Source organism: Calypte anna, chromosome 3 (genome assembly GCF_003957555.1).
Source record: "Calypte anna isolate BGI_N300 chromosome 3, bCalAnn1_v1.p, whole genome shotgun sequence".
Taxonomy (NCBI): domain Eukaryota; kingdom Metazoa; phylum Chordata; class Aves; order Apodiformes; family Trochilidae; genus Calypte; species Calypte anna.
The window spans coordinates 83262228-83288980 of NC_044246.1; the positions used below are offsets into that span (position 1 = coordinate 83262228).

Sequence of the window (26753 nt, forward strand, 5' to 3'; positions counted from 1 at the left end):
CCAGTGAAAGAAAAGCCTATTTGCCTAAGCACTGGCTCCTTCTCAAGCAGAGTACCACTACAGCATGAATGACTCAATCATCTACTCGAGAGCTATTACTTGCAGCGATGAAGCAATGTTAATTGGATAATGGCCTGCTGCCAGCTAATATTGGCATGACCTACAATACCCCTGGCTGACAGCCGTGTCTCTCTCTCTATCACACCTTTTTTTGTAATCTGGATGGGAAGTGAAAACCATTAAAAAAGCCTCACAAGTGCCATTTAACTTCTTATCATGAATTAAAAGCTTAATTAAGTGCCTTGTTCAAGGAAGGAAGACCAGTTTTCGTGATTAAATAAAACAAAACAACAGTTAGGGGTATGGAGTGAAGGAGTAAGTTTACAGCTTAAAACTCAGCACTTGGAAAATATTAATTTTGGAATGCATTTAACAGCAGCTGCTGGAGAAAAACTCCACAATTGCTTAAAATATACCCTGGATGACAAACAGGTGAGGTGCCAGTTGTTTACCAAAAACTGCAAATGAAGGGAAAACCCTAGAAGTTAGGAGCTAACAGGGTTCTATCTTACTAGCTGTAGGCACCTGACAAACTCCATTCCTCTGCCTCTGTTCTGAAGGCTGATAGTTCACACACCATGGCCACATCTGAGCCCTTGTTCTTACATGGATGTTTTTTCAAGTCCTTGTCTTTATACCAAAACGCATTGCTTTAATAAAAGGTGTAGTTTGAAAGCAAATTACCGAGGCAAGTACAAAAGGGTTTAGGGAAACTCTTCAACCAGTGCAGAATTAGCTCCACACTGACTTAGTTTAAGTTGATTAGGGAAACGTTTGAACTGAGGCATATTAAGTCATGCTTGAACTGACCTGAAATGTCTAACACAAGGTTTTGCAGTGGTTTAAAACCCTGTAAATTCTTCTAGTCCAAATTCTGCGTGTGCACAATGTCTCCCAACTGAGATGACTGGCATATCACAAAGACCGCTCTCACTTGTAATTTGATATAAACAAGGAATAATGTAAAAAAACATCTGTTCACTGTTTAGCTAGACAACAGTTCATAATGTCTGGATGCCAGATTAATGAACAGATCCAAATATGCTATGAAGGAAAAAAAAAAAAAGAAAAAAAGCCTGCAATTCAGACTTCAGAGGCAGATAACTGATTTAAATATTCAAAAGTAAGTGCTTTTATTTTGATGTTAAGCTCCCTCACACCAACATTACATGAGTGTAAAACCTTTATATATAAAGCTTTATCCAGCTCCAACACAGAACTTTTGAGAAATAACAATAACAACAGCAATGCCCTTTCTTCACAGTTGCATACTTTAGCAGTTTTAAAACCACACCAGAATTTAAAATGCAATGCTTGCATTGTTGACTTAAAAAATATCTTTGTTAATTTAGGAGTGATCATAACCTTTGGAAAAGTTTTGAACAGTGAAGACTATATTTAAAACTGATGTTCAGTCTCTGGTTTTCTATGCCAATTATATGCCAATGTGTATTGTCTCTAAGCCTGTAAAGCATTGGTTCAGGACACTAACTTTCAACTTATGTTTTAAATTTTTCTACTGGAGGAATAACCCCCTACCAGAATAACCCCCTGCCAGAATAAATCTGTCTGCACGGAAACCTTTAGAAATAACTCACAGACTGCCAGAGCTCTGCAGACCACAGACTGAAAACAGTAATGCTGGGAAGACCCATTAGCTTGTGAACTGAAAAAGACCTTGGTAACTTCTTTTAATGCAATATAACTAAGATGGCTTTTTCCCTGTTCTGCAAGCTCTCAAAACCCAGGAGTTTCTTAGTTCCTTTTGTGGAGACCTCTGAGCCTGTTCTTTGTTGGAGACACTTCCAGCATCTACACAGAGGCACCTACCAAAGCTCCCAGCACTCTGAAGCAGAGCCACACCAGAAGCAGAGATGTAAACCTTAACCAAGGAGTAATTGAGAAACAACAAAGTGCATCAGAAACCTCCTTTTACCCCTTTAAGTAAAGGGGTATGCATTTGTGAGGAATTTATAGCTACCGCATATTCAAGTAAAGCAGCCATCAAGCAAATTAGCTTCAATGCAGTTAACAGCAAATAATTGGCACGGGGACAATCCCTGTACAAGCAGGCATTGTAACTGGAGGTATCTTTTTGGATAGGCCAGGAGAGTTCTCTTCCAGGATAAGAAAGTTAAAACTCTGGCACTCTGCAGAGCTCTCTAAATGAAGCTCATGGCAATGTAGTAGAGGTGGTCTTAGGTGGGGCCTGACAACGTCAGAGTAATGGGAAAAAAACCCTAGGAACTATATTCACTGCTTCTGCAAATCCATGGACTTCACTCAAGATGTAACAGCAGCCAATGTGACCCTAAGTCACTTCAAATTTTTCATCTTTCACTGAGTTATATTTTAACATGTAACCCCCCACGACATTTATCTAAAAAAGATTCAGTGCAATTAAAATAATTTATGGTTGAACTAGGGGAACTTTTTATGTAACATCTCATGTAAAACACATATAGAGACAAATCTTTGTGTTTTAAATTTTTAATGTCATCTGAACTTACCAAATCCAGACACACCATGCTCCATCACCCTGCTCCTCCCAGTGGCCTGTGGCTCAGCATCTCACCACTGCCTTGATTAGAAATCTACTGATTTACAATCTACTTTTACTAAAAGCTAGCTGACACCAATCAATGCTTCTGTCAATGCTGTCTTTTAGTATTAAAGAGAAATTCCTCCTCCAATCTTTTTCACCTCCTCTGGTGAGAGCTGTAACATGTTGCAGTTGTCACACCAGCAGTCTGAACTTGCCATGGTCTTGTCTTTTTCCCCTTTAGGCCAGGCTCCTTCTTCTGAACATTTTTGTCACCCTTGTATGTGCTTATTTGAATTGCAACTATTTTCCTTTACCTAACTGTACCTGAATCATACACAGGCCTCACCAATAGCTTGTAGAAGACAACTGATACTCTCCTGTCTCTTCCTAAATGTGCATCCGTGGGCATGTTTTGTAATCTCTCTGCTTCTACCCTTGCTTTGTAGTGCAAAAGCTATGAAACACTGACTGAGCCTTGGTTCTTCCATTGGAAATAATTAGTGGACACTGCAGAATCACAGGGTGCACCCGAGCGCATCCTCTGTGGTATCTCTAAACTCCTAATGCAAAACACCTGGGCTGAAATTTCTTCATGAGTCACACTCAGTGTTAAGACTCATGAATCACACTCATGAATCACAGAATTGCACAGGAAAAGACCTCTAAGGTCACCTTGTCCAACTGTCAACACTGTCAATATCCCCCTTGAATAAAATAAATAGATCAATATCTGTATCACCCACCAGAATATCTCCTGAAGCACCTCATATACATGGCTTCTAAATACTTGCAGGGATGGTGATTCCACTACCTCCATGGGTAGTCCTTTCCAATGCCTCACTAAACTTTCAGTTAAGAAATTCTTCCTCAGATGTAGCCTAAATCTCCCCTGGTGCAATTTCACACCATTTCCTCTAGTCCTATCATTCACTTGAGAGAAGAGGCCAGCACCCACCTCCATACAACCTCATTTCAGGTAGCTGTAGAGAGCAATAAGGTCTCCTCTCAATGCTGAGTAAAGGGACAAGATCACTCCCCTTCTCCTCCTGGCCACACTATTTCTCATACAAGCCAGGCTGCTGGTGACCTTCTTGTCCACCTGGGCACACTGCTGGCTCATAGTTAGCCAGGTATCAACCAGCACTCCCATATCCTCTTCCTCTGGGCAGCTTTCCAGCCACTCCTCCCTAAGTCTGTAAGGTTGCATGGGGTTGTTGTGACCAAAGTGCAGGACCTGTCACTTGGCCTTGTTAAAACTCACTTTATTGACCTTAGCCCACTGGTCCAGCCTGGACAGATCCCTCTGCCAGAGACTTATTCCCCTCAAGCAGATCAATGCTCCCACCCAACTTGGTGTCGTCTGCAAACTTCCTAAGGAAGTCCTCAATCCTCTCATCTAGATCATTAATGAAGATATTGAACAGGACCAGACCCCAAACTGAACCCTGGGGACCACCACTGATGACCGGTGGCCTGGTCACCAACTAGATAGCTCTGTTGACTGTGACTCTCTGGGCCCTGCCATGTAGCCAGTTTTATCCCAATTAAGAATATACGTGTCTATGCCATGAGCTGCCAGCTTCTCAAGGAGAATGCTGTGGCAGACGGTGTCAAAGGCTTTACTAAAGTCCAGGTAGACAACGTCCACAGCCACCCCTTTGTCCACTAGGCGGTTCCCCTGGTCATAGAATGAGACCAGGCTGGTCAGGCAGGACCTGCCTTTCCTGAACCCTGAACCCATGAAGTCACATCTGGTGACCTACTTCTTCTAGTGCTCTCCAACTTGTGCTGTGGCAACATCATGGAGGTGCTGAAGCCTCTGGAGAGTTAAACTAGGGTGGTAAAAATGGTGTGTGACACTTCGGGACGTGTCATCATTTAAAAACAAAATTTTCCTCGCACGTGGGATGTTAAGCAAATGATGGTGAAAACCCTTCTGTATTCCAGAGCACAGGGACATCACTGACCCTTGTTCTGCCCATCCCAGCTGGATAAACCAGGCAGGCAGTGCCAAGACAGAGGGTGAAGGCAACCCTGACCAGCAGGCACACATCTCTACCTTCCGTAGGCAGCAAAGCCACCAGCGTGTCCTACAGTAGCTGTGCTGTCACGGCTGTACAGCTGTGAGGAAATTACAGTGGGGGTGGAAGGCAGCCAGTGAGATTTTGTGGTAAAATAAACTTTCCAGTGAGGTCTGTATTTCCTATGTCCCTTGGCTTCCTGCTGTGGGAGCCATGCAGCATGAGAAAAACCCTGCTTTTTTGACAGACCATGTTCATGGCTTCTTGATGGAAAACACACAGCCTGAAGCAATTAAATCCCAAACTTGTCATGAGGAGAGGAAAAAGGAAGTGGGGCTGGATGAGGTGCAGGAGAGGGGAAAGAAGAGCACGAGGATATGAGCTGCCAGAGAGAGGTGGACAGCAATGAGACTCCCAACAATGTGACAACTCAATTTTTCAACAATAACCTGCCATCCAGCAGCCACATCACTCCTTTCAAATTTCCTGTCAGGAGAGCAGAGCCCTGATAATGCCTGGCACGAAGCTACGGTAATTAAGTGTTTGGGTACAACTCCCTTGGCAGTGGTGGCAAAGGTGAGCTGAAGCATCTTAAAGCTTTGCCACCATAATCATTGAGAGTTACTGCTCATGTGGAAAGCTGCCACGAACATTGCTTCAGCAATTCACAACCCACCCGAACACAAAAACCACACCCAGAGTTGTGCCAGGGCAGGCACTGACACGATTGCCACGCTCCCCTTGGTCAACCAGGCAGACCACGGAGGTCTTCCTCACCGCAGAGGACGAAGGGGGCCCGTGTTTACAGCAAAGCCCAGGAGATATACTGTACCTCTTCCGGCAGGCTGACCACCAAGTCATTTTCCGTCTGCCCTACCAAGGCCTGCAAGAAGTACTCGCTGCAGGCAGCCAGCACAGCCCGGTGGGCGCGGAACTCCTTCCCCTCCACGATCAACGTCACGTCACAGAGAATGTCCTGCTTCCGCTGGTCATTTAAGCAGAGGAGAATATTGGTACAGTGCACCGTTGACTCATACACATACATGGGGGAGTCAGTCTTCTCATCCACAGACATGCCGTTCACACCCTGGAAGGAAGAAAAAACACAAACAAGGCGGTGAGGAGCTATGCAGCTGCCAGGTGAATGTGCTGTGGTGGGGTGCTGCTCGACTTCAGGATACCCTGGGATCACGGCCAAGCAGCCCATCAATTCTAAAATCTGATCAAGATGCTTGGGAAAGATATTGAGAAGGGTATTCATTACCACTGGCCTTAACTCTGCTTTGATTTCCTACTCCCCCACTAACTTTCCCTCTTAAAACCAAAACAGGGTTTAGAGGGACTGCGAAGCGCTTTCCTTCAATGACCTACTATGCACCACCTATGATTTTTTATTTTGTAGAGGCAATAACACTGAGACATGGCAAATCTTAGCAAAAAAGCAAGACTGACTGTCAGGTCTTCTAATCGTGAAAAAAGGGGCTTTGTGCTGGCTTCTGTTATTTTCAGATTAAGGGGAAAAAATGTCAAAACCCCAGTCTGTTCTTCAGCAGACAAGCAGTGTTGCATGTTTACACTGAAGACCTCAGCTCAGGTGAAAGGCAAGGTAGAATTATCCCCAATGAAGATAAACCACTAAATAAAACTACTTCATTTCTCAATCAGAATTGAGTGATTTTAAGTCTTAAGAGTACTAGAACGATGTTTAGTGGCTTCAGAAGGAACCTGTTTCCAAGTGTGGCTGAAGCAAAATGCATTCAATGGCAGTTCAATGGCATTTAAAGAGAACAGCAGTTTCTAAATTCCAGAACAACAGACCCACGAATATCCTTTGACCTGTGTGGAGGTCCACCCCTGGGTGGCTAGGCAGCATGTGTGTGCTGGGTCCTCCCCCTTCTGACAGCAGAGCAGGGGTTGGAAGGATGCAAGACATGCATTACAACTGTCTGAGCTGGATGTTCCCTGCCTCTTTTTTTGCAATTTCTGACACACACAGAACATGGGGACTGGACTTGTGGTGATGATGGTGGTGGGAAAAAAACCCCACAACTTCCCCCAAGGCCCAGCACCACATGAAGCCCCTTTGCATTTGAACACGTTTACCTAATTCTTTTCCCCAAAACTTTGTTCCCAGCACCAGACTGAATCCTCCTTGTGTTATTTTCCCATTTATCTTCCTCTGAGTGTAAAAGCCTGTGCTATGTCTGAACACACCATGTACCCCAAACACATTGAACAAGATTGCTTTATACAGGAAAAAGGATTAATTGAGTGTACTATTCTGCCTGCTGCTGAAAGGCACGTGGTGCAAATGCACCAATTTTAAGTATTTTAAGGAACTATTTTTCCTTATTGTGAACAACAACTGTTTGCTAAGGGTTAAGATTCAGAAGCATACAGGGATTAGGGCAACAGATGACAGTATTTTAATACTCTAAATACCTGACCGCTGACCACTAGCAAGTGGAAACAAAATTCCTCTTCTGCTTCTTTTTGACATGTATTTTTGCATCATTTTCCTTTGCTAGTACCATACACAGGTACATGAGTAGACCCAACACGACTTCAAATTATTTCTCCTGCCATAAGTTCAAACCAGGGCACCATTTTTCTACAGTGGCATTCAAACAATACTAATAATCTAGACTAGAAAGGATTTAAGAGGACCTGCTTGTTACTTGTAAGTATTTACAGGGCTTCTCAATGATAACACCATCTCCCTACCTTGATAAGAGTGTTTTTAAGCCTGTGGCTACGATGACTCTTTCTACAACGTAGGTATTTTTGCCAACATTACAGATTTATTACTGGAAGTCTTAATGGGATGCTTACGACTCCTCTTTTACTGGTATTTCCAATATTTACTGCTGACTCATGGCACACTTATGAGCACACAGCTAAAATGCCTCCAAGAACAGAAAATTTAACCAACTCAGATTGTTTCTGCACTGACTCCTAGAGAGAAGACACATAACTGCTTATTGATCTACATACAATTAGGGGAGGCAGACAGTTTGGGTTTTTTTAATACTGCCAGTTGAATTTCTTAACCAGAAGAAAACCTTTTTTTTTTTCCTTTTTTCTTTTTCTTTCCCTCATCATAAATTGAGACCAACAAGAAGAATTGACAGCAATCATTTTATTAGCACTCTGGTAGGGTAAAAGAGAAAATGATACTTACCTCATCCCACTCATAGCTTTCTGCATAACTGAACTCTGATGCTAGTGATAGTGTTATAATGATGTTCTAAGTGGTCACTCTTGCGTGATATGAAATACAAGAGTTTACAAGAACAACCTAGTGGGAAAACCTGAGAGTTGTGAATTACAAAGGGGAAAGTGTAATTTTTTTTTCCAGGCATGTAATGTCTCAGATGATGAAAAAATGTACGAGAAATCTGAAACCTTGCAGGTAACAAACAGAACAATTATATTTTCTGTGCCTTTTTTTTAAAAAAAAAAAGCCAAAAACCACTATTTGCCTGAAATTACAATCCTTTCTTACAGTAATAGTGCATTTTTTGTGAATCAAACCCTGAATTACTTGGTTACTAATTAGTAATTTCCCACTTTTGAATACAGCTTTCATCAAGTGTCGTAAAAAAAAAAAAAAAAAAATTCTGCATGCTCTGTGAAGTACTGAAAAGAACACAGCGAATTTCCCCACTGGTGAGTGAACCTGCCTCCTATGCTAGAAAACCTGACTGATGTAGTACTGAGATACTGGGGCTGTAAATCACACCAGCTGCTCCAGCAAATCCCTCCACCCAGGGGCTTGTATCCCCATGCTTTCCCCAAGGCTGCTGTTGTGACTCCCGGGGATTCCTGAAAGCGGGTCCACACCGTGCCCCTTCCCCCTGTCACCAAGAGCCCTTGTGGATGTTCTTGTTGGTGGCTGCAATCTAAGCCTGACACAGACTTCCCCCTCGCTGTGCCCCCTGGCTGCTCCAGGAAGCACCCCAAGCCCTGCATTGTGCACAGGGAAGCCAGGGCTGGGCTACAGCTCAGGACCACCTATTTATCAGCTTTTTAATGTTTCAACACAAATGATTTATGGTCTTCCCTTTTCCATGATGTGCCTTTGACTGAATGACCTGAGGGCATGAGGTGTTTCCTCTCCAAGAGGGCTTTATTCCACAGGACAGGAGCAAGACAGTGAAACCCTGCACTGGCAAGTACATTCATTTTCACAGGGAAAAGGTTTAGAGTGCAAAGAGAAAGGGTAACAAAAGTGTTTTGGCATGTGGGAGCAAGAAAATCAGTAGAGCTTAACTTCAACACCCCCCACCTTCTTTAGAAGAGAAAAGCAGGGATTGGGTATTAACTCTGAATTCTGAGGCAAGCCAGGCTGGAAGTCTTTTATACAGTGCTAATTCAAACAGTCTAATTTTTTCTGAATTCAGCATTATGCTGAGTTTGCAGGACCTTCTTCATGGAAATCATTGTTACACACTTGGTATTTCTTCAAACCGAAGAGAATGTCTTAGCAAGTCTTTCTCTGGCTCAAAAGAACATGCTGTGCATTTGTTTGCATATAGGTCACCACATTGCCAGAAAAAGCCTCTTCGAAACAAAAGTTTCCAGAAACTGGCACAAACTACTGTGGGGAAGGAAAGCACCACTGGAATCTTGCCAAAAAAATGTTGCTGGTAAACGCCAGCAGCCGTGGTGAAGTGAACTGGAACGTTGCTTACACAGTTCTTCCACAGTGATGGGTGGGAGATCCCACCCAGCCCTTCTGCATGGGCAGCATGGAGGACGCATACAAAACCTTGGGAAACAAAAATAATTGCTCATGGAACATCCAGATCACTTTGGTTCACAGTATGTTGTCTCTACTGGCTGGCACTCACCCCAAACTCTCCAGGAACTCCTGGTCCCACTGCCTGAGCTTCTACCAAAAATACATCACCTATCATGAAAAACCAGCTCCTGCCTCACATGCCTAGAAGACAGGCAGTGTGGTGTCTGCTTTTAAAGGGAAACATCAGAGGAGAGAAATCTTATCAAGACAGACCAGAAAGTCCTGCGTTAGAACTGGGTTAATTATGTGAAAAAGTAAATCTGGATCGTGGCACAGCTACAGAGCACTTAACCAGGCAAATTATCATCGTGACAAAGCAGCATAGCTTCTGCAAGGGAAAGTCATGTCTCTGATGGGCTCCATTAGAATTCCTGAAGTGTGTCAAATTAGCAGTGAGGAACACTGGTACATGTAATTAGTGTTGACTTTCAGAAATCCTTTGATAAAACCTTTACAAAAGGCTGCTAGAGAAGCTCAGCTGTCAGAAGGTGAGAAGCTGCATCAGGCAGCTTACTTAGGCTAAACTGTATTCAGCAGAGAAGGGATGGCAGGGGCAATTTTCAGCAGGTTAACAATGAAATTCCTCCAGAAATGAAACTGCAGCAGTGTCATTGGCTCACATCTGCCCATGGCTATGCCATGCAACATGCCTAAGCTTGGCTGATCTCTGAAACTAAAGCAGGGCTGGGCATGCTTAGTATTTGGATGGAAGACTGCTCAGTTGCAGCAGGGTCCTAACAGCAGCAGCCTGCCACTACCTACAGCAAGTTCATTGGGAAGATGAAGCCTGACAGTGGGAACACCCAGAAACAACAAAAGGCTTAGACTGGACATAAGGAAAAACTGAGGAACAAGTTGCCTGAAGAGACTGTGTCATCTCCATCCTTGAAGGTTTTCAAGATCAGACTGGATGTAGTCCTGAGCGACCTGCTCTGATCTCAGAGCTGACCTGCTTTGAGCAGGAGGTTGTTCAGGGAACCTCCTGAGGCCCTTTCCATCATGAATTATCTGATGACCCTATATTGATTAGTGACCACAGACCATGACAGAGTGGCTGAAATTGATAAAATCAATTCAAATATAAAATGTAACAGGGATTTTTTTGGGGGTTTTGAAAAGAATCAGACACTAACAATATGACACACTAAATCCAAGGCACTCTATTATACACAAATAACAAAGGGAAAAAATAAAAAGAACAGCTGAGGTTTGAGACGAACTCTAGAATTGTCTAGTCCAGTTTCCCTATACAAAGCAGGGTGACCTAGAGCAGGCTGTTCATGTGTGCAGTAGGGTTTTTAGGATGAACATCTCTGGAAAACCTATTGCCGTGTTTGACCACCTTCTCAACAGAGCAGGAACTCAGTGTCCTAGAATCTCAATTCAAATTTGGAGTCTCATAAAAAAATACAAACTGGAGACATACTAATTTCTATTTAAGACAGATTTTAGAGAGAGAGAAATATTTTAATAAGATTATTTTCTAATAATCTAATAATAACGAGATAACATGATTTTCTAGTTACTTCTGGTGTAGCTCACTGTTGTGCAGCATCTGCATCTGATTACTGATGTTGAGGCATGGAAAAAAATCCTCAGGAGAACAATGGAAAAGATGATTGCCAAGGAGAGAGAAAAAGCCCTCCTCAACATCTATGATCAATTTGATAAACACTATGCAAGTAATACAAAATAAAAAGGTCAAGCAGTGCTGCTATTCGTTGTTTCTGCTGTTGCAGACAGGGGAGGACACCCAAGTAAAACAACTGAGACAAACACAGAATTTGTCAAAAGAGGAGCTGTGACTCCTGACCACAGAAACAAATAAAAATTGTACCCTGTACTCAGAGAAAGATGTTTGGTTTGTTTTTCCTGACAGATTTAAGTCACTGCAATAAACCATCTGCACAACTGATGACTGCTGCATGTTACTGGATAAAGAACTGACCAGATTTGTCAAAGGATTAGTTGCTGCCAATAAAAATATCCACGGCCACGTCACTCAAGGCACAGATTTATACGAGATGAATATTCACATGCTCCAGCACACTGACCAACAACAAACTGCCTGGGCAGAGGAATGCATGATCTGCCTTTCCTGACCCACTAACCACTGTCTCAGAAACAAGTTATCTGATGGGTGTCAACAGAGATGAAAACCCAAATCTATCACGTTGGGAAAGCAATGTGCACACTGCCCTAGGCACCCCTCTCTCAAAGGGGCACTGAAGTTGTATGGGACCAAGCTGCTGAGGTCCAGCAGAAGAAAACAACTATGCAACAACTGCATGTGGTGGGTGTCCCTGACTGCCAGTGGCTCCAGCTGAGTGGTGGGTTTAGGACAAGAGAAGCCATCAGATGTTCAATCCAGATGATAAAAGGTACACAGTGGAAGCATCTTTGAAGCCTCTCCAGGGCAAAACACCAGCAAGGAAGGAGATGGGGAAATAAGGGACCTAAAGGTATTGTCTCAACCCATGAAACAATAGTTTGCTTGTATCCCAGGAGACGTGAGCAGGACACAGAGGTCTGAAGCCAAAAACTTGACAGCGAACCTGAAAAGGTTTACCCCTATTAAGCCTATAATGCTACATTTTAGTAAGCAAACCAACAGATAACAGTGTGATTTCTCATTTAGGTATCATGAGCTGCTATAAAATGAACCACAGGTTTTGTTTGGAAGTGTAAGCTGGAGCTCGCATTATATCCTGCTATACAAGGTGACTCCCAGCTTTCTCCTGATCATGTTAAGAGAGGATCAATACAGAACTGGGGTTATTTTTAGTTCCATCACACAGTCTTTCAATCAGCTCCACTAACAGTTAAAAGACACTTAGGAATACTTTGAAGTGGTCAGCTTGAACACATCTAAGGCTTTTTGGTCAGAGGTAGCTGGAAAGTCTGCAACACAGATTTGCTTGTAAATGTCTGACAGTATTTCTGTTCAATAGGATGCAAAGAGTGTGAAAAAATACTCTTTTGTTCTGAGGTTTCCCACTAATTTTTTTCTTCCCTAACAATGTAGCAAAAGGTACTACAAAAAGGAAAAAAAAAAAGAAGAAAAAAAAGGAAAAAAAGGGGAGAATGATGACAAAATAATGAAAAAGTTGAGAGGAACTCATACCTCTGACAAATGGCAACAAAAGCACATCAGGCTTGACAGTTTCTAGGGATAAACATGCACTGTTTTTAAGTGGCAAGTGGGAGGAAAATAATTTTCCAGTCTTCCTTCCCCATCTCCTAATATTTTTTCTATGAAAAGACTCGTTCTGTGTAATCAACACTTTAGTTTTAGAGAAATTTATCAATAACTGACACTTCAGAGCTTCTAAAATGACCATCTTTATAATTGGTTATTACGATCTCTCAATTATAGCTATAACAACAAAGGATATGATTATATTGTCACTGCTTTCCTTTAAAAAGAAACTATTGAAAGGCCTAATGATTAATTCACCATTTTTGAGAGCTCACTGTAATGACAGAAGACTATATACAAAGGTCTCTTCGGTGAGCCCCATTATTCAATTAATAAATGCTGAATACTGAGCAGTCATAGTCACATGAAACTCCCAAGAATTGTGTGAATTTTTAACCAATTAATTATCAATTACAACATCATAAAACACCAGCACAAAAATAGAAATAATGAAATTTAATTATACATTATTCTTCTTAGTTGCTGCAAATACTATACAAGACTGATTTTGATTAATAATTCATACAGCAATAAAGTATCAGGAAAGATAATTATACTGTGCCACAATTCTCACACTGATTTCTGTAATTACAGATTACAACAGTGTTAGCAATTTAAAAAGGTTAGGGAGCAGTAGTAATTTGCTATGTCATCCTCAGCAATATTAATGTCTTCTTCTCTGAGCACCCCAGATAATTGAAAATAGACGAGCAGGCTGCCAGGCTACATGGGCTTGCCTCCTGCCAAACATACTGTGGGTGCCAGGGCCATTAGCAAGAACATCTTCAGAAATGAGCTTTTCACATTGTTCAAGTAACTTCTGCTCTAAAGGAGATGATACATGGCCAAGTGGAGAAGATGCTGGAGAGCATTTTTGGCTGGCAGCTGCAGGCAAGTGTTGCTGCTGATAGCCATGGCTGGTGCTTCTGACCCAACTGCCTCCAAAAAAAAAATTTTGTGTGAGTGGGAAGGGGGAGAGCTGAGAGAAACTCAAGAGAAGATTTAAAAAGGCCCTCTACACAGAGAGGACTGGTTGGACATGTAGCAGGGCCCTACAGACATCTGGTAACTTTCCTAAAGGCAAGAATTTATACTGCTGAGGAGGTCCCATGGTTCCAGCACAACAAATGTTCACAGCTCAGGGAACACCTTAGGAATTGCTAAAAAGCTGCATAAGGTTCAAGGGGCACAAACTGATCCCTGGTGAGCTACACCATGGGCAGTGAGCAGAAGCTTCACTGCCTGGACTGGCTGCAGAGTGAGGCTATGAGCCCTGTTTCTGTATGACAAGCTTCCTGTAGTTTTTAAGTAGAGATAAGAATATTGGAAATTCATTCCTCAGTTTAAACCAAGAGAAAGAGGGATGTGTACTACAGACTGCTGAATGGATGCTTTTGCACAGCCCATACACAGTCACAGCACAGAGGCTTTCATGTAGGAAATGAGTCCTATTTAAAAGTCACTTACTGGCTTTGTTATACTGGATCTACGCTGCACAACTGCACAGAGACTAAGGAAAAGGGAAAAAAAAAAGACTTCTGATCCTGCAGACCTTTAAATAGAACTGCTGAATACAACTTTTGTCTGTAGCATTTTAGTTACTTCCAGTGATTTCGCTACTGGCAAACTGCACACACAAACAGAAAAGTACTTCTGTTTCATTTCTGCAATGCATCTTGTTTTCTGTTTGTTTTGGTTTTTTTTTTAAATTAGTGTCAGGATGCCCACAGTCTCCATGATGAATGTTTATTTAAACCCCAGGTGTCTACTCTAAAGAAACTGCACTTCAGGTTGTTCAGAGATTGGTACCATAAGGAGGCAGGGATTCCCAGTGGAGATTGCTTTGAAGATTCCAAATAGATTTATGCTTCCCATACAGATAAAACCTATTCCTTGACTTCAGAGGGCTGTGTTGTTATTGCTTTTTGAGCGAGTAACTCAGGTGAAAAAGGTAAGGATAACCTGCAGTCTTTAGTGATTTTAGTCAACATGCAAATAATGTTTACATACAGTACATGCATTAACATACACAATTCATACAGGCCTACTAGGCAAAGTATACGCATCCATCTTTTTATGACTCTGGAACAAAGTCATAAATGCATGATTATACTACTAACTGTCTTACACTCAATAAGGCAGGCTTAGTTTAATGTGCATTTTCAACATCCTTTAAATATAATGATGTCTTCAGAAGAAAGGCATAGTAGATGGGGTGGAGGAAGACATAGACCAGGTAGGAAAACAGAACAACAGCAGCTGTCCTCTATCCTTACTTCTCAGAAGCCACTCAACTGACATCTGTGTATGTCAGAAAGAAAGAAGAACTCTTCCCTGATAAAATCTCTTCTCATGATATTTACACTGCTCTTTAGAGTAGCTGGTTATGCTGAAGGGGACTGGAACCTAATCTGCTGCCCAAACTAACTTATTCAAAGCAGGATAGGGAATGTCCAGCACTGAAACAGTGCCAGGAAACCACCAAGCAAAAAAAAAACCACCAGCCTGTGTTTCTCTGAAGTGGTCAATGGCTTCAGGACATTAGGGAAGAGATGCAACTTCTTTGAGTTGCTCTAGGGTATTTGGACTGCCAAATTAAAGAATCAGAGAAGGAAAAATTAGCTAGTGATTTGTTTTATCTTGCCCTCCAGCTCAGAGAGCTCTCTGAAAAGGTTTAGTCTCCCTACAGAGACTGGAAATCCTGGCAAGAGTCCACCAGATTTAGGTCCTTCCTTGCTTGAAATGACCCTTTTGGGGCTTTGTTTGAGGAATGATACAATGATATGGCTTTCCTCCTTTTCCTGAACCTTTAAATAAGTGACATGTACCTCTGTGGGTGTATGTGCATGTGTGTGTATATGTATGATTTGCACTACAGTTTCATCTGGAATGATGAAAATTGCCAAAGCATAAATGGTTGTAGAAGTATCCAGGACACTTAGTAGCATGACAATACTTTGGGATAGTAAAGAATCCCTATTTGAAATCTCTTTTGCTAATATGAATAAGAGAACAAAGGCCAGGCTGATATTGACACAACAACACCAGTGTTTAGAAGCTACAAATTATGAGCAACAGCACTGCTCTGGTCCTTTTAGCAGCCTTTTAATGTGAAAGATTATGCCAACAAGTTATCTAAGTAAAAGCCATTAATTTCCCTTATCTCTCACTATCAGGGAAGTCCAGCCTTGAAAAACTCCAGTAGCATTCAGTGCTGAAGCTCTGTACTTTGAATATTTGGCTGCTATCAAATAAGCACTGGTTTTGATTTATTTTTCCAGAGGAAAGCAGAAAAATCCTCTCTTAGAATTACATCTCCTGGTTAATTTTGTCTTTACTTCTCAAGCTGTACTAATTAGTGCTTTTCCAGCCTATTTGCAGAACTGGTGGAAGAAGTTCTGTCTCCATAGGCGGGTATGGCCAAAACCACTGCTAACATCTTCAACTACTCAAAATGTACAAGTTGCAAAAACAACAAAAGCTCATTTTCTCCTGTCATACTACATAGCTGTTAAGGGAAAAAATCATCTCTCTCTCCATCCCCCCCATCACTAAAATGCAAGCTCTTCATCTTTGCTGCAAGCTAGCAGGTGTTTAGAATATCCTTCATGTTTCCTTGGGACACAAACTGGCATGTCCTTTGGAACATGTCTGTGGTGATTAATGTGCAAAGAGCAGGAACTCAAGCAGTAGGTCACTGGGTTAAATCTGGAACAGATTTTGTATGGTCTAACTTTGCACCTTCTTCTCTTGGGATAGAATACAGGTGCTGCCTTCTCCTCAGAGACTGGGCCGCTATCTGCTTGGGCAGCTTTTTCTACAAGCAGCAATAATGTTCTCTTTTGACAACATATGTGCTGAAAAATATTTCCTTGTGGTTACATCACAGATTGTTTTATTAATCCAGAAATATATTAAAAGTAAGTTCTAGTGACTACTACATTAGGATCCACAGGTTTACAGGTCTGAACTTTGGAAGGCCTGTATTAAGCTATACAAAAACAACTTTTAGCATGTTTTTTTAACCATTAAATGATCAGAAGGTCACCAAAATGATTATGTAGAAACTTCCACAGCATGAGCTAAGGGAATACCTCTATTAGCCCAAGAAATTCTGACAGTGGTTTTGATTCTCCAAGAGTCTGAGAATTTCCACTTCTTTCCATTTTATAGGAAGGTTGAAGCAAGAGCTTCTCACCATCATCAGAGGCTGGCACACACCTAGATTCCTATTTAAAGGTCCCTTTATCTGTGGACTAGCCCTTATTCTGGAACTGAACTGCCTTTCCTGTTATAGACAATAAATAATCCCCCAGTGAAAGGTGCACGGAAAGCAATCACTTCTGCTGCCAACAACTACCAAGCCACAGCCAGGGGAAGTGGAGAGGATGTGAGACAGAAATGGGCATTTTGACTACGTGCAACTCAAGCCTAAAGGAGCCCGGAGAGAAAGAAAAGATTTGATGCATTTGGGTTCTGGTTCTGAAAGTTAAGTACAGTCAACCTAGCATCTGCACCTATAATTTCTTAGAAGACTGCAATGACAGCAGAAAGCAAAGGCAAGCTTTTCTTCTCCGGTAAGATCCAGAAGAGTTAATGAAAGCTTCTTTGCTATGGTAAAAAAGAGATTAAAGCTGCAAAGGCTACTATAGGAAGAGCACAGATTTTATCTGTAGCTGAGGATACTATTAATTGTTTAGCTTTTCATGCAGCTTTTTGAAGTTTGTTTGGTTTCTTTGCCCCCCAGAACTACAACGTATGCAAAAAGCAGCAAAAGTCATCATATCATATCAAATCAAATAGGAGATCAAGACACAAAACCCAAAACTAAGCCAGGGAAACAGAGTGGCTCGATTATATCTGTTTGAATTAGCACACTCACGGGAGTTTTAATCTCAAGACATTCCTTACACCATTCACAAACTTGAAAGGCAGAAAGGACCACATAATCTGGTCTCCTAAAAACAATATCAACAGTTGGCTTTATCAAGCAGACTGGCAGTACTGACAGAGCAAAGAAAATCAGTGGTTTGTTTGATAAGCTCTATCTTCAAGTGTTACTGGAATTATCTACACCTTTAGTCTCCAAGTTCTCTCTTGACAGATCCTGAAATAGCTGTTCCACTATTTTACCCTGGACTGACGTCAAGCTAAACCAGCCTTCAGTTCCCCGGGACATCCCTTTTATCTTTTTGAAATATCGGAAATACAGCTGGCAGCCCTCCAATTTTCTGGAATTTCCCCTGTTTCCTAAGATTTATTAAAATTAACAGCCACTTAACAGAGCTTTTCAGATACCTCCTTAAAATTCCTGGATGTAAAAACCTTAATAGGATGTGAAAATGTTTAATTTCAACCACTTCTGTCTCGCTCATATTCTCCTTTCCTATGTGCAGCAAACTTTCTCTTCTTTCCACATCACCACACAGGATAGATATAAGGTCTTCCACCATTTCAAATTCAAAAAACATCTAGGGAACATTTCTGCTTTTTCTGTTTCTCTTTTTAAATATTCAATTAATTAATATTTGTAATTAAAAAAATGAATACTCACAACTCCTGTTTCTTCATTTAACCAGAATGGCTGTTATTGATTATAATTTTGAGCAGCTAAGAGAATATTCTTCAACAATTCCCAATGCATTCAATGCTTTTTACTTTAAATTTAATATGCCAACACAACAGGTTCTAACTTTGGAAAACATCTTTTTCAGTTCTGACTACTGTGCAGACATGCATTTATAATCTCCTGGTAAGTGGTGACCTCACTGTATGGGATCTGAGGGCCTGTGATTCACATTATTTCTTTAAGGCTGTCCACAAATAAATAGCGCTTGACAAACTGATTCCCTTCTCGCTTCATTTTTTTCATGCAACAAGTTGTAAACCTTTATTTTCCAGTCTGTTTTTAAGAGAACCACTCCCACTGAACTGCTCTTGGATTTCTTCTCATGTGCCACACTATCCAATGCCTCTCCCATAATGGTAAGAACATGGATAATAAAAAATCAATGTGATTCTTGTACATCACCAATGATTTATACGTACATATAATGAGAGCACCACAGGGCTGGTCTGTGTGGCTGGGAATTCACTCCCGGAGAGTGATGTCACTCTCTCCATCAATGGTTAGTTTACAGCTCCCTTTTGCTCATATGCCCCTGTACTCAGCACTAGTGAGGCCATACCTAGAGTACTGTGTCCAGTTCTGGGCCCCTCAGTTTAGGAAGGATATCGAGGTCCTGGAGCAGGTCCAAAGGAGGGCAACCAGGCTGGTGAAGGGACTTGAGCACAGACCCTATGAGGAGAGGCTGAGGGAGCTGGGGGTGTTCAGCCTGAAGAAGAGGAGGCTCAGGGGAGACCTCATCACTCTCTACAACTCCCTGAAAGGAGAGTGTAGCCAGGGGGGGGTTGGTCTCTTTTCCCAGGCAACTCTCAGCAAGACAAGAGGGCATGGTCTCAAGTTGTGCCAGGGGAGGTTTAGGTTGGATATTAGAAAGAATTTCTTTACAGAGAGGGTGATCAGGCATTGGAATGGGCTGCCCAGGGAAGTAGTGGATTCTCCGTCCCTGGAGATATTTAAAAAGAGACTGGATGTGGCACTTAGTGCCATAGTCTAGCAACCGCAGCAGTGGTTCAAGGGTTGTACTCGATGATCTCTGAGGTCCCTTCCAACCCAGCCAATTCTATGATTCTATGATTTGATTCTATGATATGTCTTCAAAGGGAAAGTACTATTGGTAGAGAAAAAGGCCACCAAAACCAGACATTCCCCACTGACTCTGCAGACCATCGCCCACAGAACCACAAAATCCCAAACCATTCTCCACCCCAGCAGTGTGGTGAACACCACCTGCTGCTGCCTTCTGTCTTTCTCCTTTCACAAGGGGATGGGCACTCCAGGGCACCTGGCTGTACCATATCTGAGGGCAATTACAAAATTAATCAGTGAGGGCCTTATCTCCATGGTGGCAATCACCATTGCTACACCACTTTTAGGACCATGGCAGGTTTGCTCAGGGCTGTGTTTCAGGCAGTTGTAACCTATGGAAGCTTTTCCTGGCTGACGAAATGTACCCTGTATCTACTGTCTGGACAGCCTTTAAGAGATAATGATATTTGATGTACAAGCAAATGCTTTTATTCTGAGAAGAAAAGAAGTCTGTGTGCTTTTTCTGATGTGAACTGAGAAGCTATATTCTCCATAGATCTCAGAGGCATGCAATTAAAGACTGTCAAATTTGCATGCACATGGGATCCAATTGAAGGCTGAGCAGGCAATGTTATAACATTTCTTGCTTGACTTGACAACCTTATATTCTTTTAACAGCTTTTGTGCATAATTTCCTTATTTTAAACAAACCAAAGGTGCCATTGTGTAACCTGACCCTTGAGCCCACGTGGGTCAGGAGGAGGGGGGTGGGAGCCATGAAATTTCTGCTTTCCAAGCACTGTTGGCTGACCATTGCTCTTCTGCCAAGTCACAACCAAGCAGTCAGCAACATAGCAACAAATATGGATGGAGCAAGCAGAGCACAGCTTTGCAGTTCTCACTGGTTTGTCAGAAACCAGATTTCCAAGGCAGCATTAACCAGAAGCCATCAGCCTTTCTTTTGCAATGTCTATGGCTGGTCAGATGGATTTCCACAGGAACAGCAACAGTACCTGTGGCCCCAAACCCACTCTTTAGCTGAGATCTCATGTCTTTACAGCATGGGGGCACCAGAGCTTCAGAAGAGCTCAAAAAAATGTTGAACTTCGGAAAACCAACACTTAATTTCCAGCTTTATTTTCCTTTTTCCTTCCCCCTCAGCTGGAACACTTTGGTGGTGGTTCCTCAACTACAGGCTGGGGGAACATCACAGCAAGAAAACTGACCCTGCACACCTGAAGCCTGGCAAACCTATTGTGGTTCAAAATAAGGCTTTGTAGAGAGAGACACAAGGCACACAGTCCTGTCTCTGTGGTGCACATGCAGAGTGATAAGCACTTGGAGATCTACATTCAACAAGACTTAGCTGCCACATTCTGAAACTTACTTGGCAAGGTGCCTTTAATCTATGCCCTTTAATGAGATTTGAGATCCCCTGTGTCCTGGTTTGAGCCAGGATAAAGGTGATTTTCTGTCTTGTAATGTTGCTTTCAGCTAAGTTCCTTGTAAGTAGCTGCACTTGCTGAAATTAACAGCAAGTTTCTCAGACAGTGTCTGCTTCTAGGACTGATAACCCTCAATGTTTATAGTTAACTGCTAGAGAATGTTCTGCAGAACCAAGACCACTGCTCAGCTCTGAGGAACATTTTGCCCTCCGGAAGGAGAAAAGGAGTAAAGAGGTCACATCTGCAAACCCTTCCTTAGGGAGGAATGGACAAGATAAATGACCAAAATTGACCAGAGTATTCCATCCCATACACATCATACTCAGTATAAATTTGAGGGATCACGAGGGTCAAACCCCTCCCTCCCTTTCCTTCCTTCCTTCCTTCCTTCCTTCCTTCCTTCCTTCCTTCCTTCCTTCCTTCCTTCCTTCCTTCCTTCCTTCCTTCCTTCCTTCCTTCCTTCCTTCCTTCCTTCCTTCCTTCCTTCCTTCCTTCCTTCCTTCCTTCCTTCCTTCCTTCCTTCCTTCCTTCCTTCCTTCCTTCCTTCCTTCCTTCCTTCCATCCTTCCATCCTTCCTTTCCTTTCTTCCCTTCCTTTCCTTTCTTCCCTTCCTTCCCTTCCTTCCCTTTCTTCCTTCCTTCCCTTTCTTCACCTGTTCCCTGTTTACTTCAGCATCCAGGGAGGATTCCATCCCTTCCTCTGCCTGTGGTCCTGATCCATGCCAGCCTGAATCTGTGTGTTTCTGCCTCCAGCTCCCGACTGCTGGTGACCCCAGAAGTCCAGCCTGGACTTTCCCAGGGCTGGCCTGCAGCCTTGGTGGTGATGGGAGAGTTAATGGGGAGGTGGAGGTGGCAAGAAATGTGGTATCAATTTTCCTGTATATTTGTATATATATTTAGTAATTTTTCCCTTTTAACATTACAGTTTCAATAAATCTGTGCAGTTTAGTTTCCAACTCATAAGTCTATCTCCCTTATTCTCTCTCCTTTGTTTATCAGGGAGGGGGATTAATAGAGAGCATCTATAATTGGGTTTTATTGCTGGGCCAGTGTTAAACTATGATGCCCTGCAACAAGCAGGACCAAGCCATAGAGGCATCAAGACAAGATGATTAAACTACAGATTAATAATTATACAGTATAAACAATCTGGGATAAAATATAACTCTTTTACTCCATTGGAGACTAACATGCTTATGTATAAAGTGGGGAATCTATAAAGCTCATTGATTAGTTTTTCAAATGATACAAATTTAAAAGCATCACTAATTATTAACTCTGTCATACAAATAGCGTGCTAGGAAACAATCAATAATTCCTAGCAGTTGCCATCCCCTACAGCAGTTTCTGTGCTAAAAAAGGGACTAGCCTAGATGGCAAACTCTTGTGCTTGCCAGGGAGTTTGTCTCTTCATATACATGTAAAAGAGAACAGTCTGCAATGTAAAAATGACACTTTTTTCTTACGTCTTCCCCCTCAACTTCTGCCTACCCTAACTCTACCTAACCTATATTGCAGGCTGCAATAAAAATAAAACAAAACAACAAAAACAACAACAAAGAATCACTCCACAAATTTTCTAATTAAACCTGTCTTTCTTGAACTGTCAGAATAATGCAAATACTGTTATGCAGGACCAAATCCAGTCTTTTTATACAAACTCGACCACATAGCAACATATCTTCAAGTAAGGAAGAGGCAATTTTCCACTAACACAATAAATGAAGTTTTTGCCACTAGCACAGTTCAAATCTTGTAGAAATAGGCTCAGTCAATTCATATTTATTTCAAGTCCATATCAATTCATGTCATTACTTCAAAAATTTAAGTTCTAGTAAACCAGTTTGGTTACATTCTTAAAGGAATGTTAAACTACTTCTAAAAATACTTGTTTCTTGATGAAATACAGGACAGTCACTGCTTTGCTATGAAGGACATGATGCTTTTCCATCACAGCATACCATGCTCCAGTATAGTGTCTTAAAAACAGATGTGTGTGCATGTGCATATAGCTATACATATGTATACACATACATGTGTATTGATATACATACAAACACAAATATGCACAATGTTTAATTAATTTATCTTATAAAATATGTATTATTGTTATTGCATGTTTCTGGAATAGCTCATGTTCAGCCTGGTGAAGAGAAGGCTCCGGTGGCACTTTACAGGAGTGTTCCAGTACCTGAAGGTGCCTGCAGAAAAGCTGAGAAGGGACTTTTTATAAGGGCATGTAGTGATGAGGCAAAGGGTAATGGCTTTTAAGTGAAAGAGAGGAGGATTTAGATCAGGTATTAGGAAGAAATTCCTTAACGTGGGGATGGTAAAACACTGGAACAGGCTGCCTAGGGAAGTTGTAGCTGCCCCATCCCTGGAAGTGTTCAAGGCCAGGTTGGATGGGGCTTTGAGCAACCTAGTCTAGAGGGAGGTGTCCCTGCCCATGCAGTGGGGTTGGAACTGGATGATCTTTAAGGTCCCTTTCAATCCAAACCATTCTATGTTGCTTGGTATAAGCTTTCCAAACATTAAAAATGACACAATATCTTTGAACCCTATTAAAAGGTTTCTTGGGCTAGTCCTAAAAACAGAGCAACAAAGAGGAAACACTCTTTTAAATCTGTGAGAATGAGGTGGCTCAGTGTTAAACGTAGCCATTATTCCATGCATTTCTCACCTGAAGTACATGCTCATATGCATTCTTCTCTGCTGCATGTTGCAAGAAATTTCCCAAAGGCTTGTAAGCAAGACGAGAAATTAAAATCCTGAAAATGATGTCTGTGAAAAAGATTCTAATACTAATGAAGGAGAGAGAGAGAGAGGTGAAAAAAGCTCTTAAATGGGACTAATTCAGAGGCAATGGTGAAAAGATGAAGGGAGGGGGAAGTGAGAGGAGCAACATCCACAAAGATGCTAAAAATTGTGTTATTATGGATGAGTGGAAGAGTTCAAGACAAAGGAAGGGAATGGACCAGGCTTGCCTCAAAGAGAGAGGAGGCTGAAGAGGCTGTGGGCTTATGGATCAAGAGTTACACAGAAGGATAGGTGGAAGGGGCATGGCTGGAGAAGTTTCAAGGGAGAAGGTTCTGTAGTAAGGCAGCAGAAGTCCCCAGTCCTGCTGGTTCCAGTGGGGTGGAGAGCCAGAGGTGAGAACAGGAAAATGAATCATGGGACAGAGTAGCTATTTTCAGTGTTTTCGGTAAGCCAAAGGAAAGTAAAGATGAAGACATTGCATACTACAGCAAGTATGTAAGGATGCTGGGAGGGAGCAGAAAAGAGTACGCAGGCAGCAAAGAGATGTTGCACTGTCAGAACAGAGGGAAATGACTGCCAAGGAGCTTGAAAGAGCAGTGGGAATGGAGGTGACACCAAGAGAAAAGGTTCTGGGAAATTGTCTGATCCCCCACTGGGAGGTGAGATGATGCTTTTTTAATGGGAGGCAAGGGGAGGGAAAGTTGCAGGCACTCAGAAAAACAAACAGGGAAAAGTGTTAGAACAGAGAAGAGATGAGAAGGGAGAGGTAATCGTTGGTGAGAGGCTGAAGAGTAGGTGAGGACGCGATGCTAATAATCCAGCTGATAAGAGAATCGGACACAAGAGATGTCAAGTGAAAGGCAGGGAGCAGAAGTGGCTATGGATGCAGTAAGAAGAGCCTGAGCCCAAAATAAAATTGCCAAGCAGTCCAAATGCACCAGCCATACTCTTGCCTTCTGCCTGTCTCCTCTCTCCATCCCACCATCAGAGACTGACCACCTTACACCAGGGAGCAACCAGCAATCCAGTCACACTCAGGCTGATCCTGGACGACCAACAGAATAGGAAAGAGAAAGCTGTCTGACAATAGCTGCCCCTGGATAAAAAGGAGGCTTTTAGCGCAGCTGTGTGGCTATATTTGATTTATGTGAGCTTCTTCATGCAAAACAAGAGGCACAGCAGTGCAAATGGCTTTCTAAGAAAGCATTGTGGACAGCAACTCTCACACATTAGAAAGAGAAAGGAAATTCTGATGTGCTGGGCTATGCCAGGCTGCGTACAGACCTGAGGATCCTGGCTCGGGCAGCCAGCACAATTGCACTGGCATCACAGCATCCCTATGCAAGGCAGTGCTATGCCCAGTGGCATGAGGACTGGTGTACACAAAGCCCTAAGCTTTTTCTTGGGTGGCTTACTATTTGGAGTTGGAGCTTGACATCCCCTTCTAACAAAAAGGCTCCACTCCCTCAGGAAAATGACTACTGAATACCGTAAAAATTCTGTTCCTCGTGACAAAGGAGTGCACTTTCAAATTAAGGAACAAAACACAGTAGCCCTGTTGCACACTGCATGTTTTTGTAAATGGTCTTTTCTAGTAGCAAGCAATTGATCTTTTCTTTGAGCCTGAAAAGTCCCTACTAGTTTTTAAACTTGCAGACAGCTGGAAAATGCCTACTTAGGCTAGTGTGCACAAATCTGAGTAATTCCCGCTTGCTAATTACTTTTACAGAAGTTGCCAACAGCTATTCTAACATTTTGCTAACTAGAGAGGAATATCACATCACATTATCACACATTATCATGTGATTTAACAACAGGATGCTGGTGAAGCAATGGGATAAAATCAGCTAGTTGAGAAAGAAATTATAGCTAATCAATTTGAAAAAACAAAACAAAACAACAAAAACCCCCAGCACTACCCAACCAGTGTTTCAGAAACAAAAGACATGGCTGGAGAACAAAAAAACAAAAGTGAAAGCAGCATTTGGAGAAGTTGTCAGAGTAGATTCTTTCTCTTGGTGACAGATGAGATGAGACTGCAGCCTGGGACCCCCTGCAAACAAGATTTGCTTGTACTCAACTAAGCCACTGCAACCAGAGCAATATTTCCCTCTGCAGCACAACAGATGTGATTCAAACTGGCAAGCCTTTGCACGTAAAAGCAAGATGCTTTCCCCTGCTCGGCAAGGTTTCTGCAATACTCATCAGAGTGGCCCAGAGGGAATTCCAGCCTGTGGTGTGCAGAAAGCTTTCCAGTGCCCCTGCAAAAGCAGAGCAGATCCCACCCCCCGTGGGTGAGGGGGCACTAAGAGGCACCAAGTGGGTACTGTAAGAGGAAATGATTTGAGATGGAGCTGCTGGTGGCATGGGCATCCTGTGCAGCCCTCCTGCCTCCCTGTGTGGGAGGTGAGGGGAGGCAGCGTGGAGGGAAATCAAGCATGGAGGTTGCTTTGTATGTGTGCATGCCCTTTAACTGCAGCAAGGTAGTGCAGGATTTACAGTAGGAACATTGAAGGCAAGACACTATCGGGACAAACATCCTTATGCAGCATCTCTGGCCACCTTTGACTAAATGTCTTTTTCTTGGAATACTGTTGAGCTGTGATCATTAGTTCTATTTAAGGGAAGAGAAGAAAAGGTTTCATATCACCACTTTCCTTTCTTACTAGTTGCAGCATAAAATACCAGCACACTAGCACAGGTGAAAGAAAAGGAGCCTGGCTGATAATGGCCATGCTCATGTATTTATTAAGCAGCCTGGGGAAGGAGACCCACGTGCAGGAGATGACTACACATCATTGAGTGCCTCCAGCAGCAGTTTCCTGCCACCAAGAGGTTTCCTTGAAATCCCTCCACAAACGCTCTGCAACCAAAAAGTAAAGCAGCCATTTGCCTTCCCCTGATTGCCCACTTGAACTTCTTGAGGAGGTTGCATGTATTTACCATTGATCTATGGTGCTGTGTTGCCAACCAACTTGTGGCGGAAAGATTTGAAAACCTGACTGTGGTTTTTGTGTGATCCACACGTTGCTTTGCCTCTGTGCCTCATAAGGGCACATAGGAAGGTACAGCTGTGTCCCCAGCTACTGGAGGCTGTGTGTGTTGGGGAAGGGGAGGGAATGTGGGCTGGCACAGGCAAAACACCTGATTTAGGAGTTTGCATTGGCACTGGCAGAGCTGTAGGTAAGGGAGAATTGATGACCTTGACTTCTTGGCTACCCGTCCAGATTGGTAAAATCAGTTAAAGAAGAAGTGGTTTTCCTGATTGTTG

The 26753-nt window shown here is 42.5% G+C and overlaps 1 protein-coding gene across 6 annotated transcripts in view; it reads right to left on the reverse strand.

Moving 5' to 3' along the window:
• BACH2 (BTB domain and CNC homolog 2) overlaps nucleotides 1-26753 on the reverse strand; it is a 190891-nt gene that overhangs the window by 43528 nt on the left and 120610 nt on the right. For all 6 annotated transcript variants that reach the window (XM_030447795.1, XM_030447796.1, XM_030447798.1 and 3 more), the window contains one exon: nucleotides 5459-5713. In XM_030447795.1, coding sequence (XP_030303655.1) covers nucleotides 5459-5701 — 243 coding nt within the window. In that variant the 5' untranslated portion in view covers nucleotides 5702-5713. The remainder of the gene's footprint in view (nucleotides 1-5458; nucleotides 5714-26753) is intronic.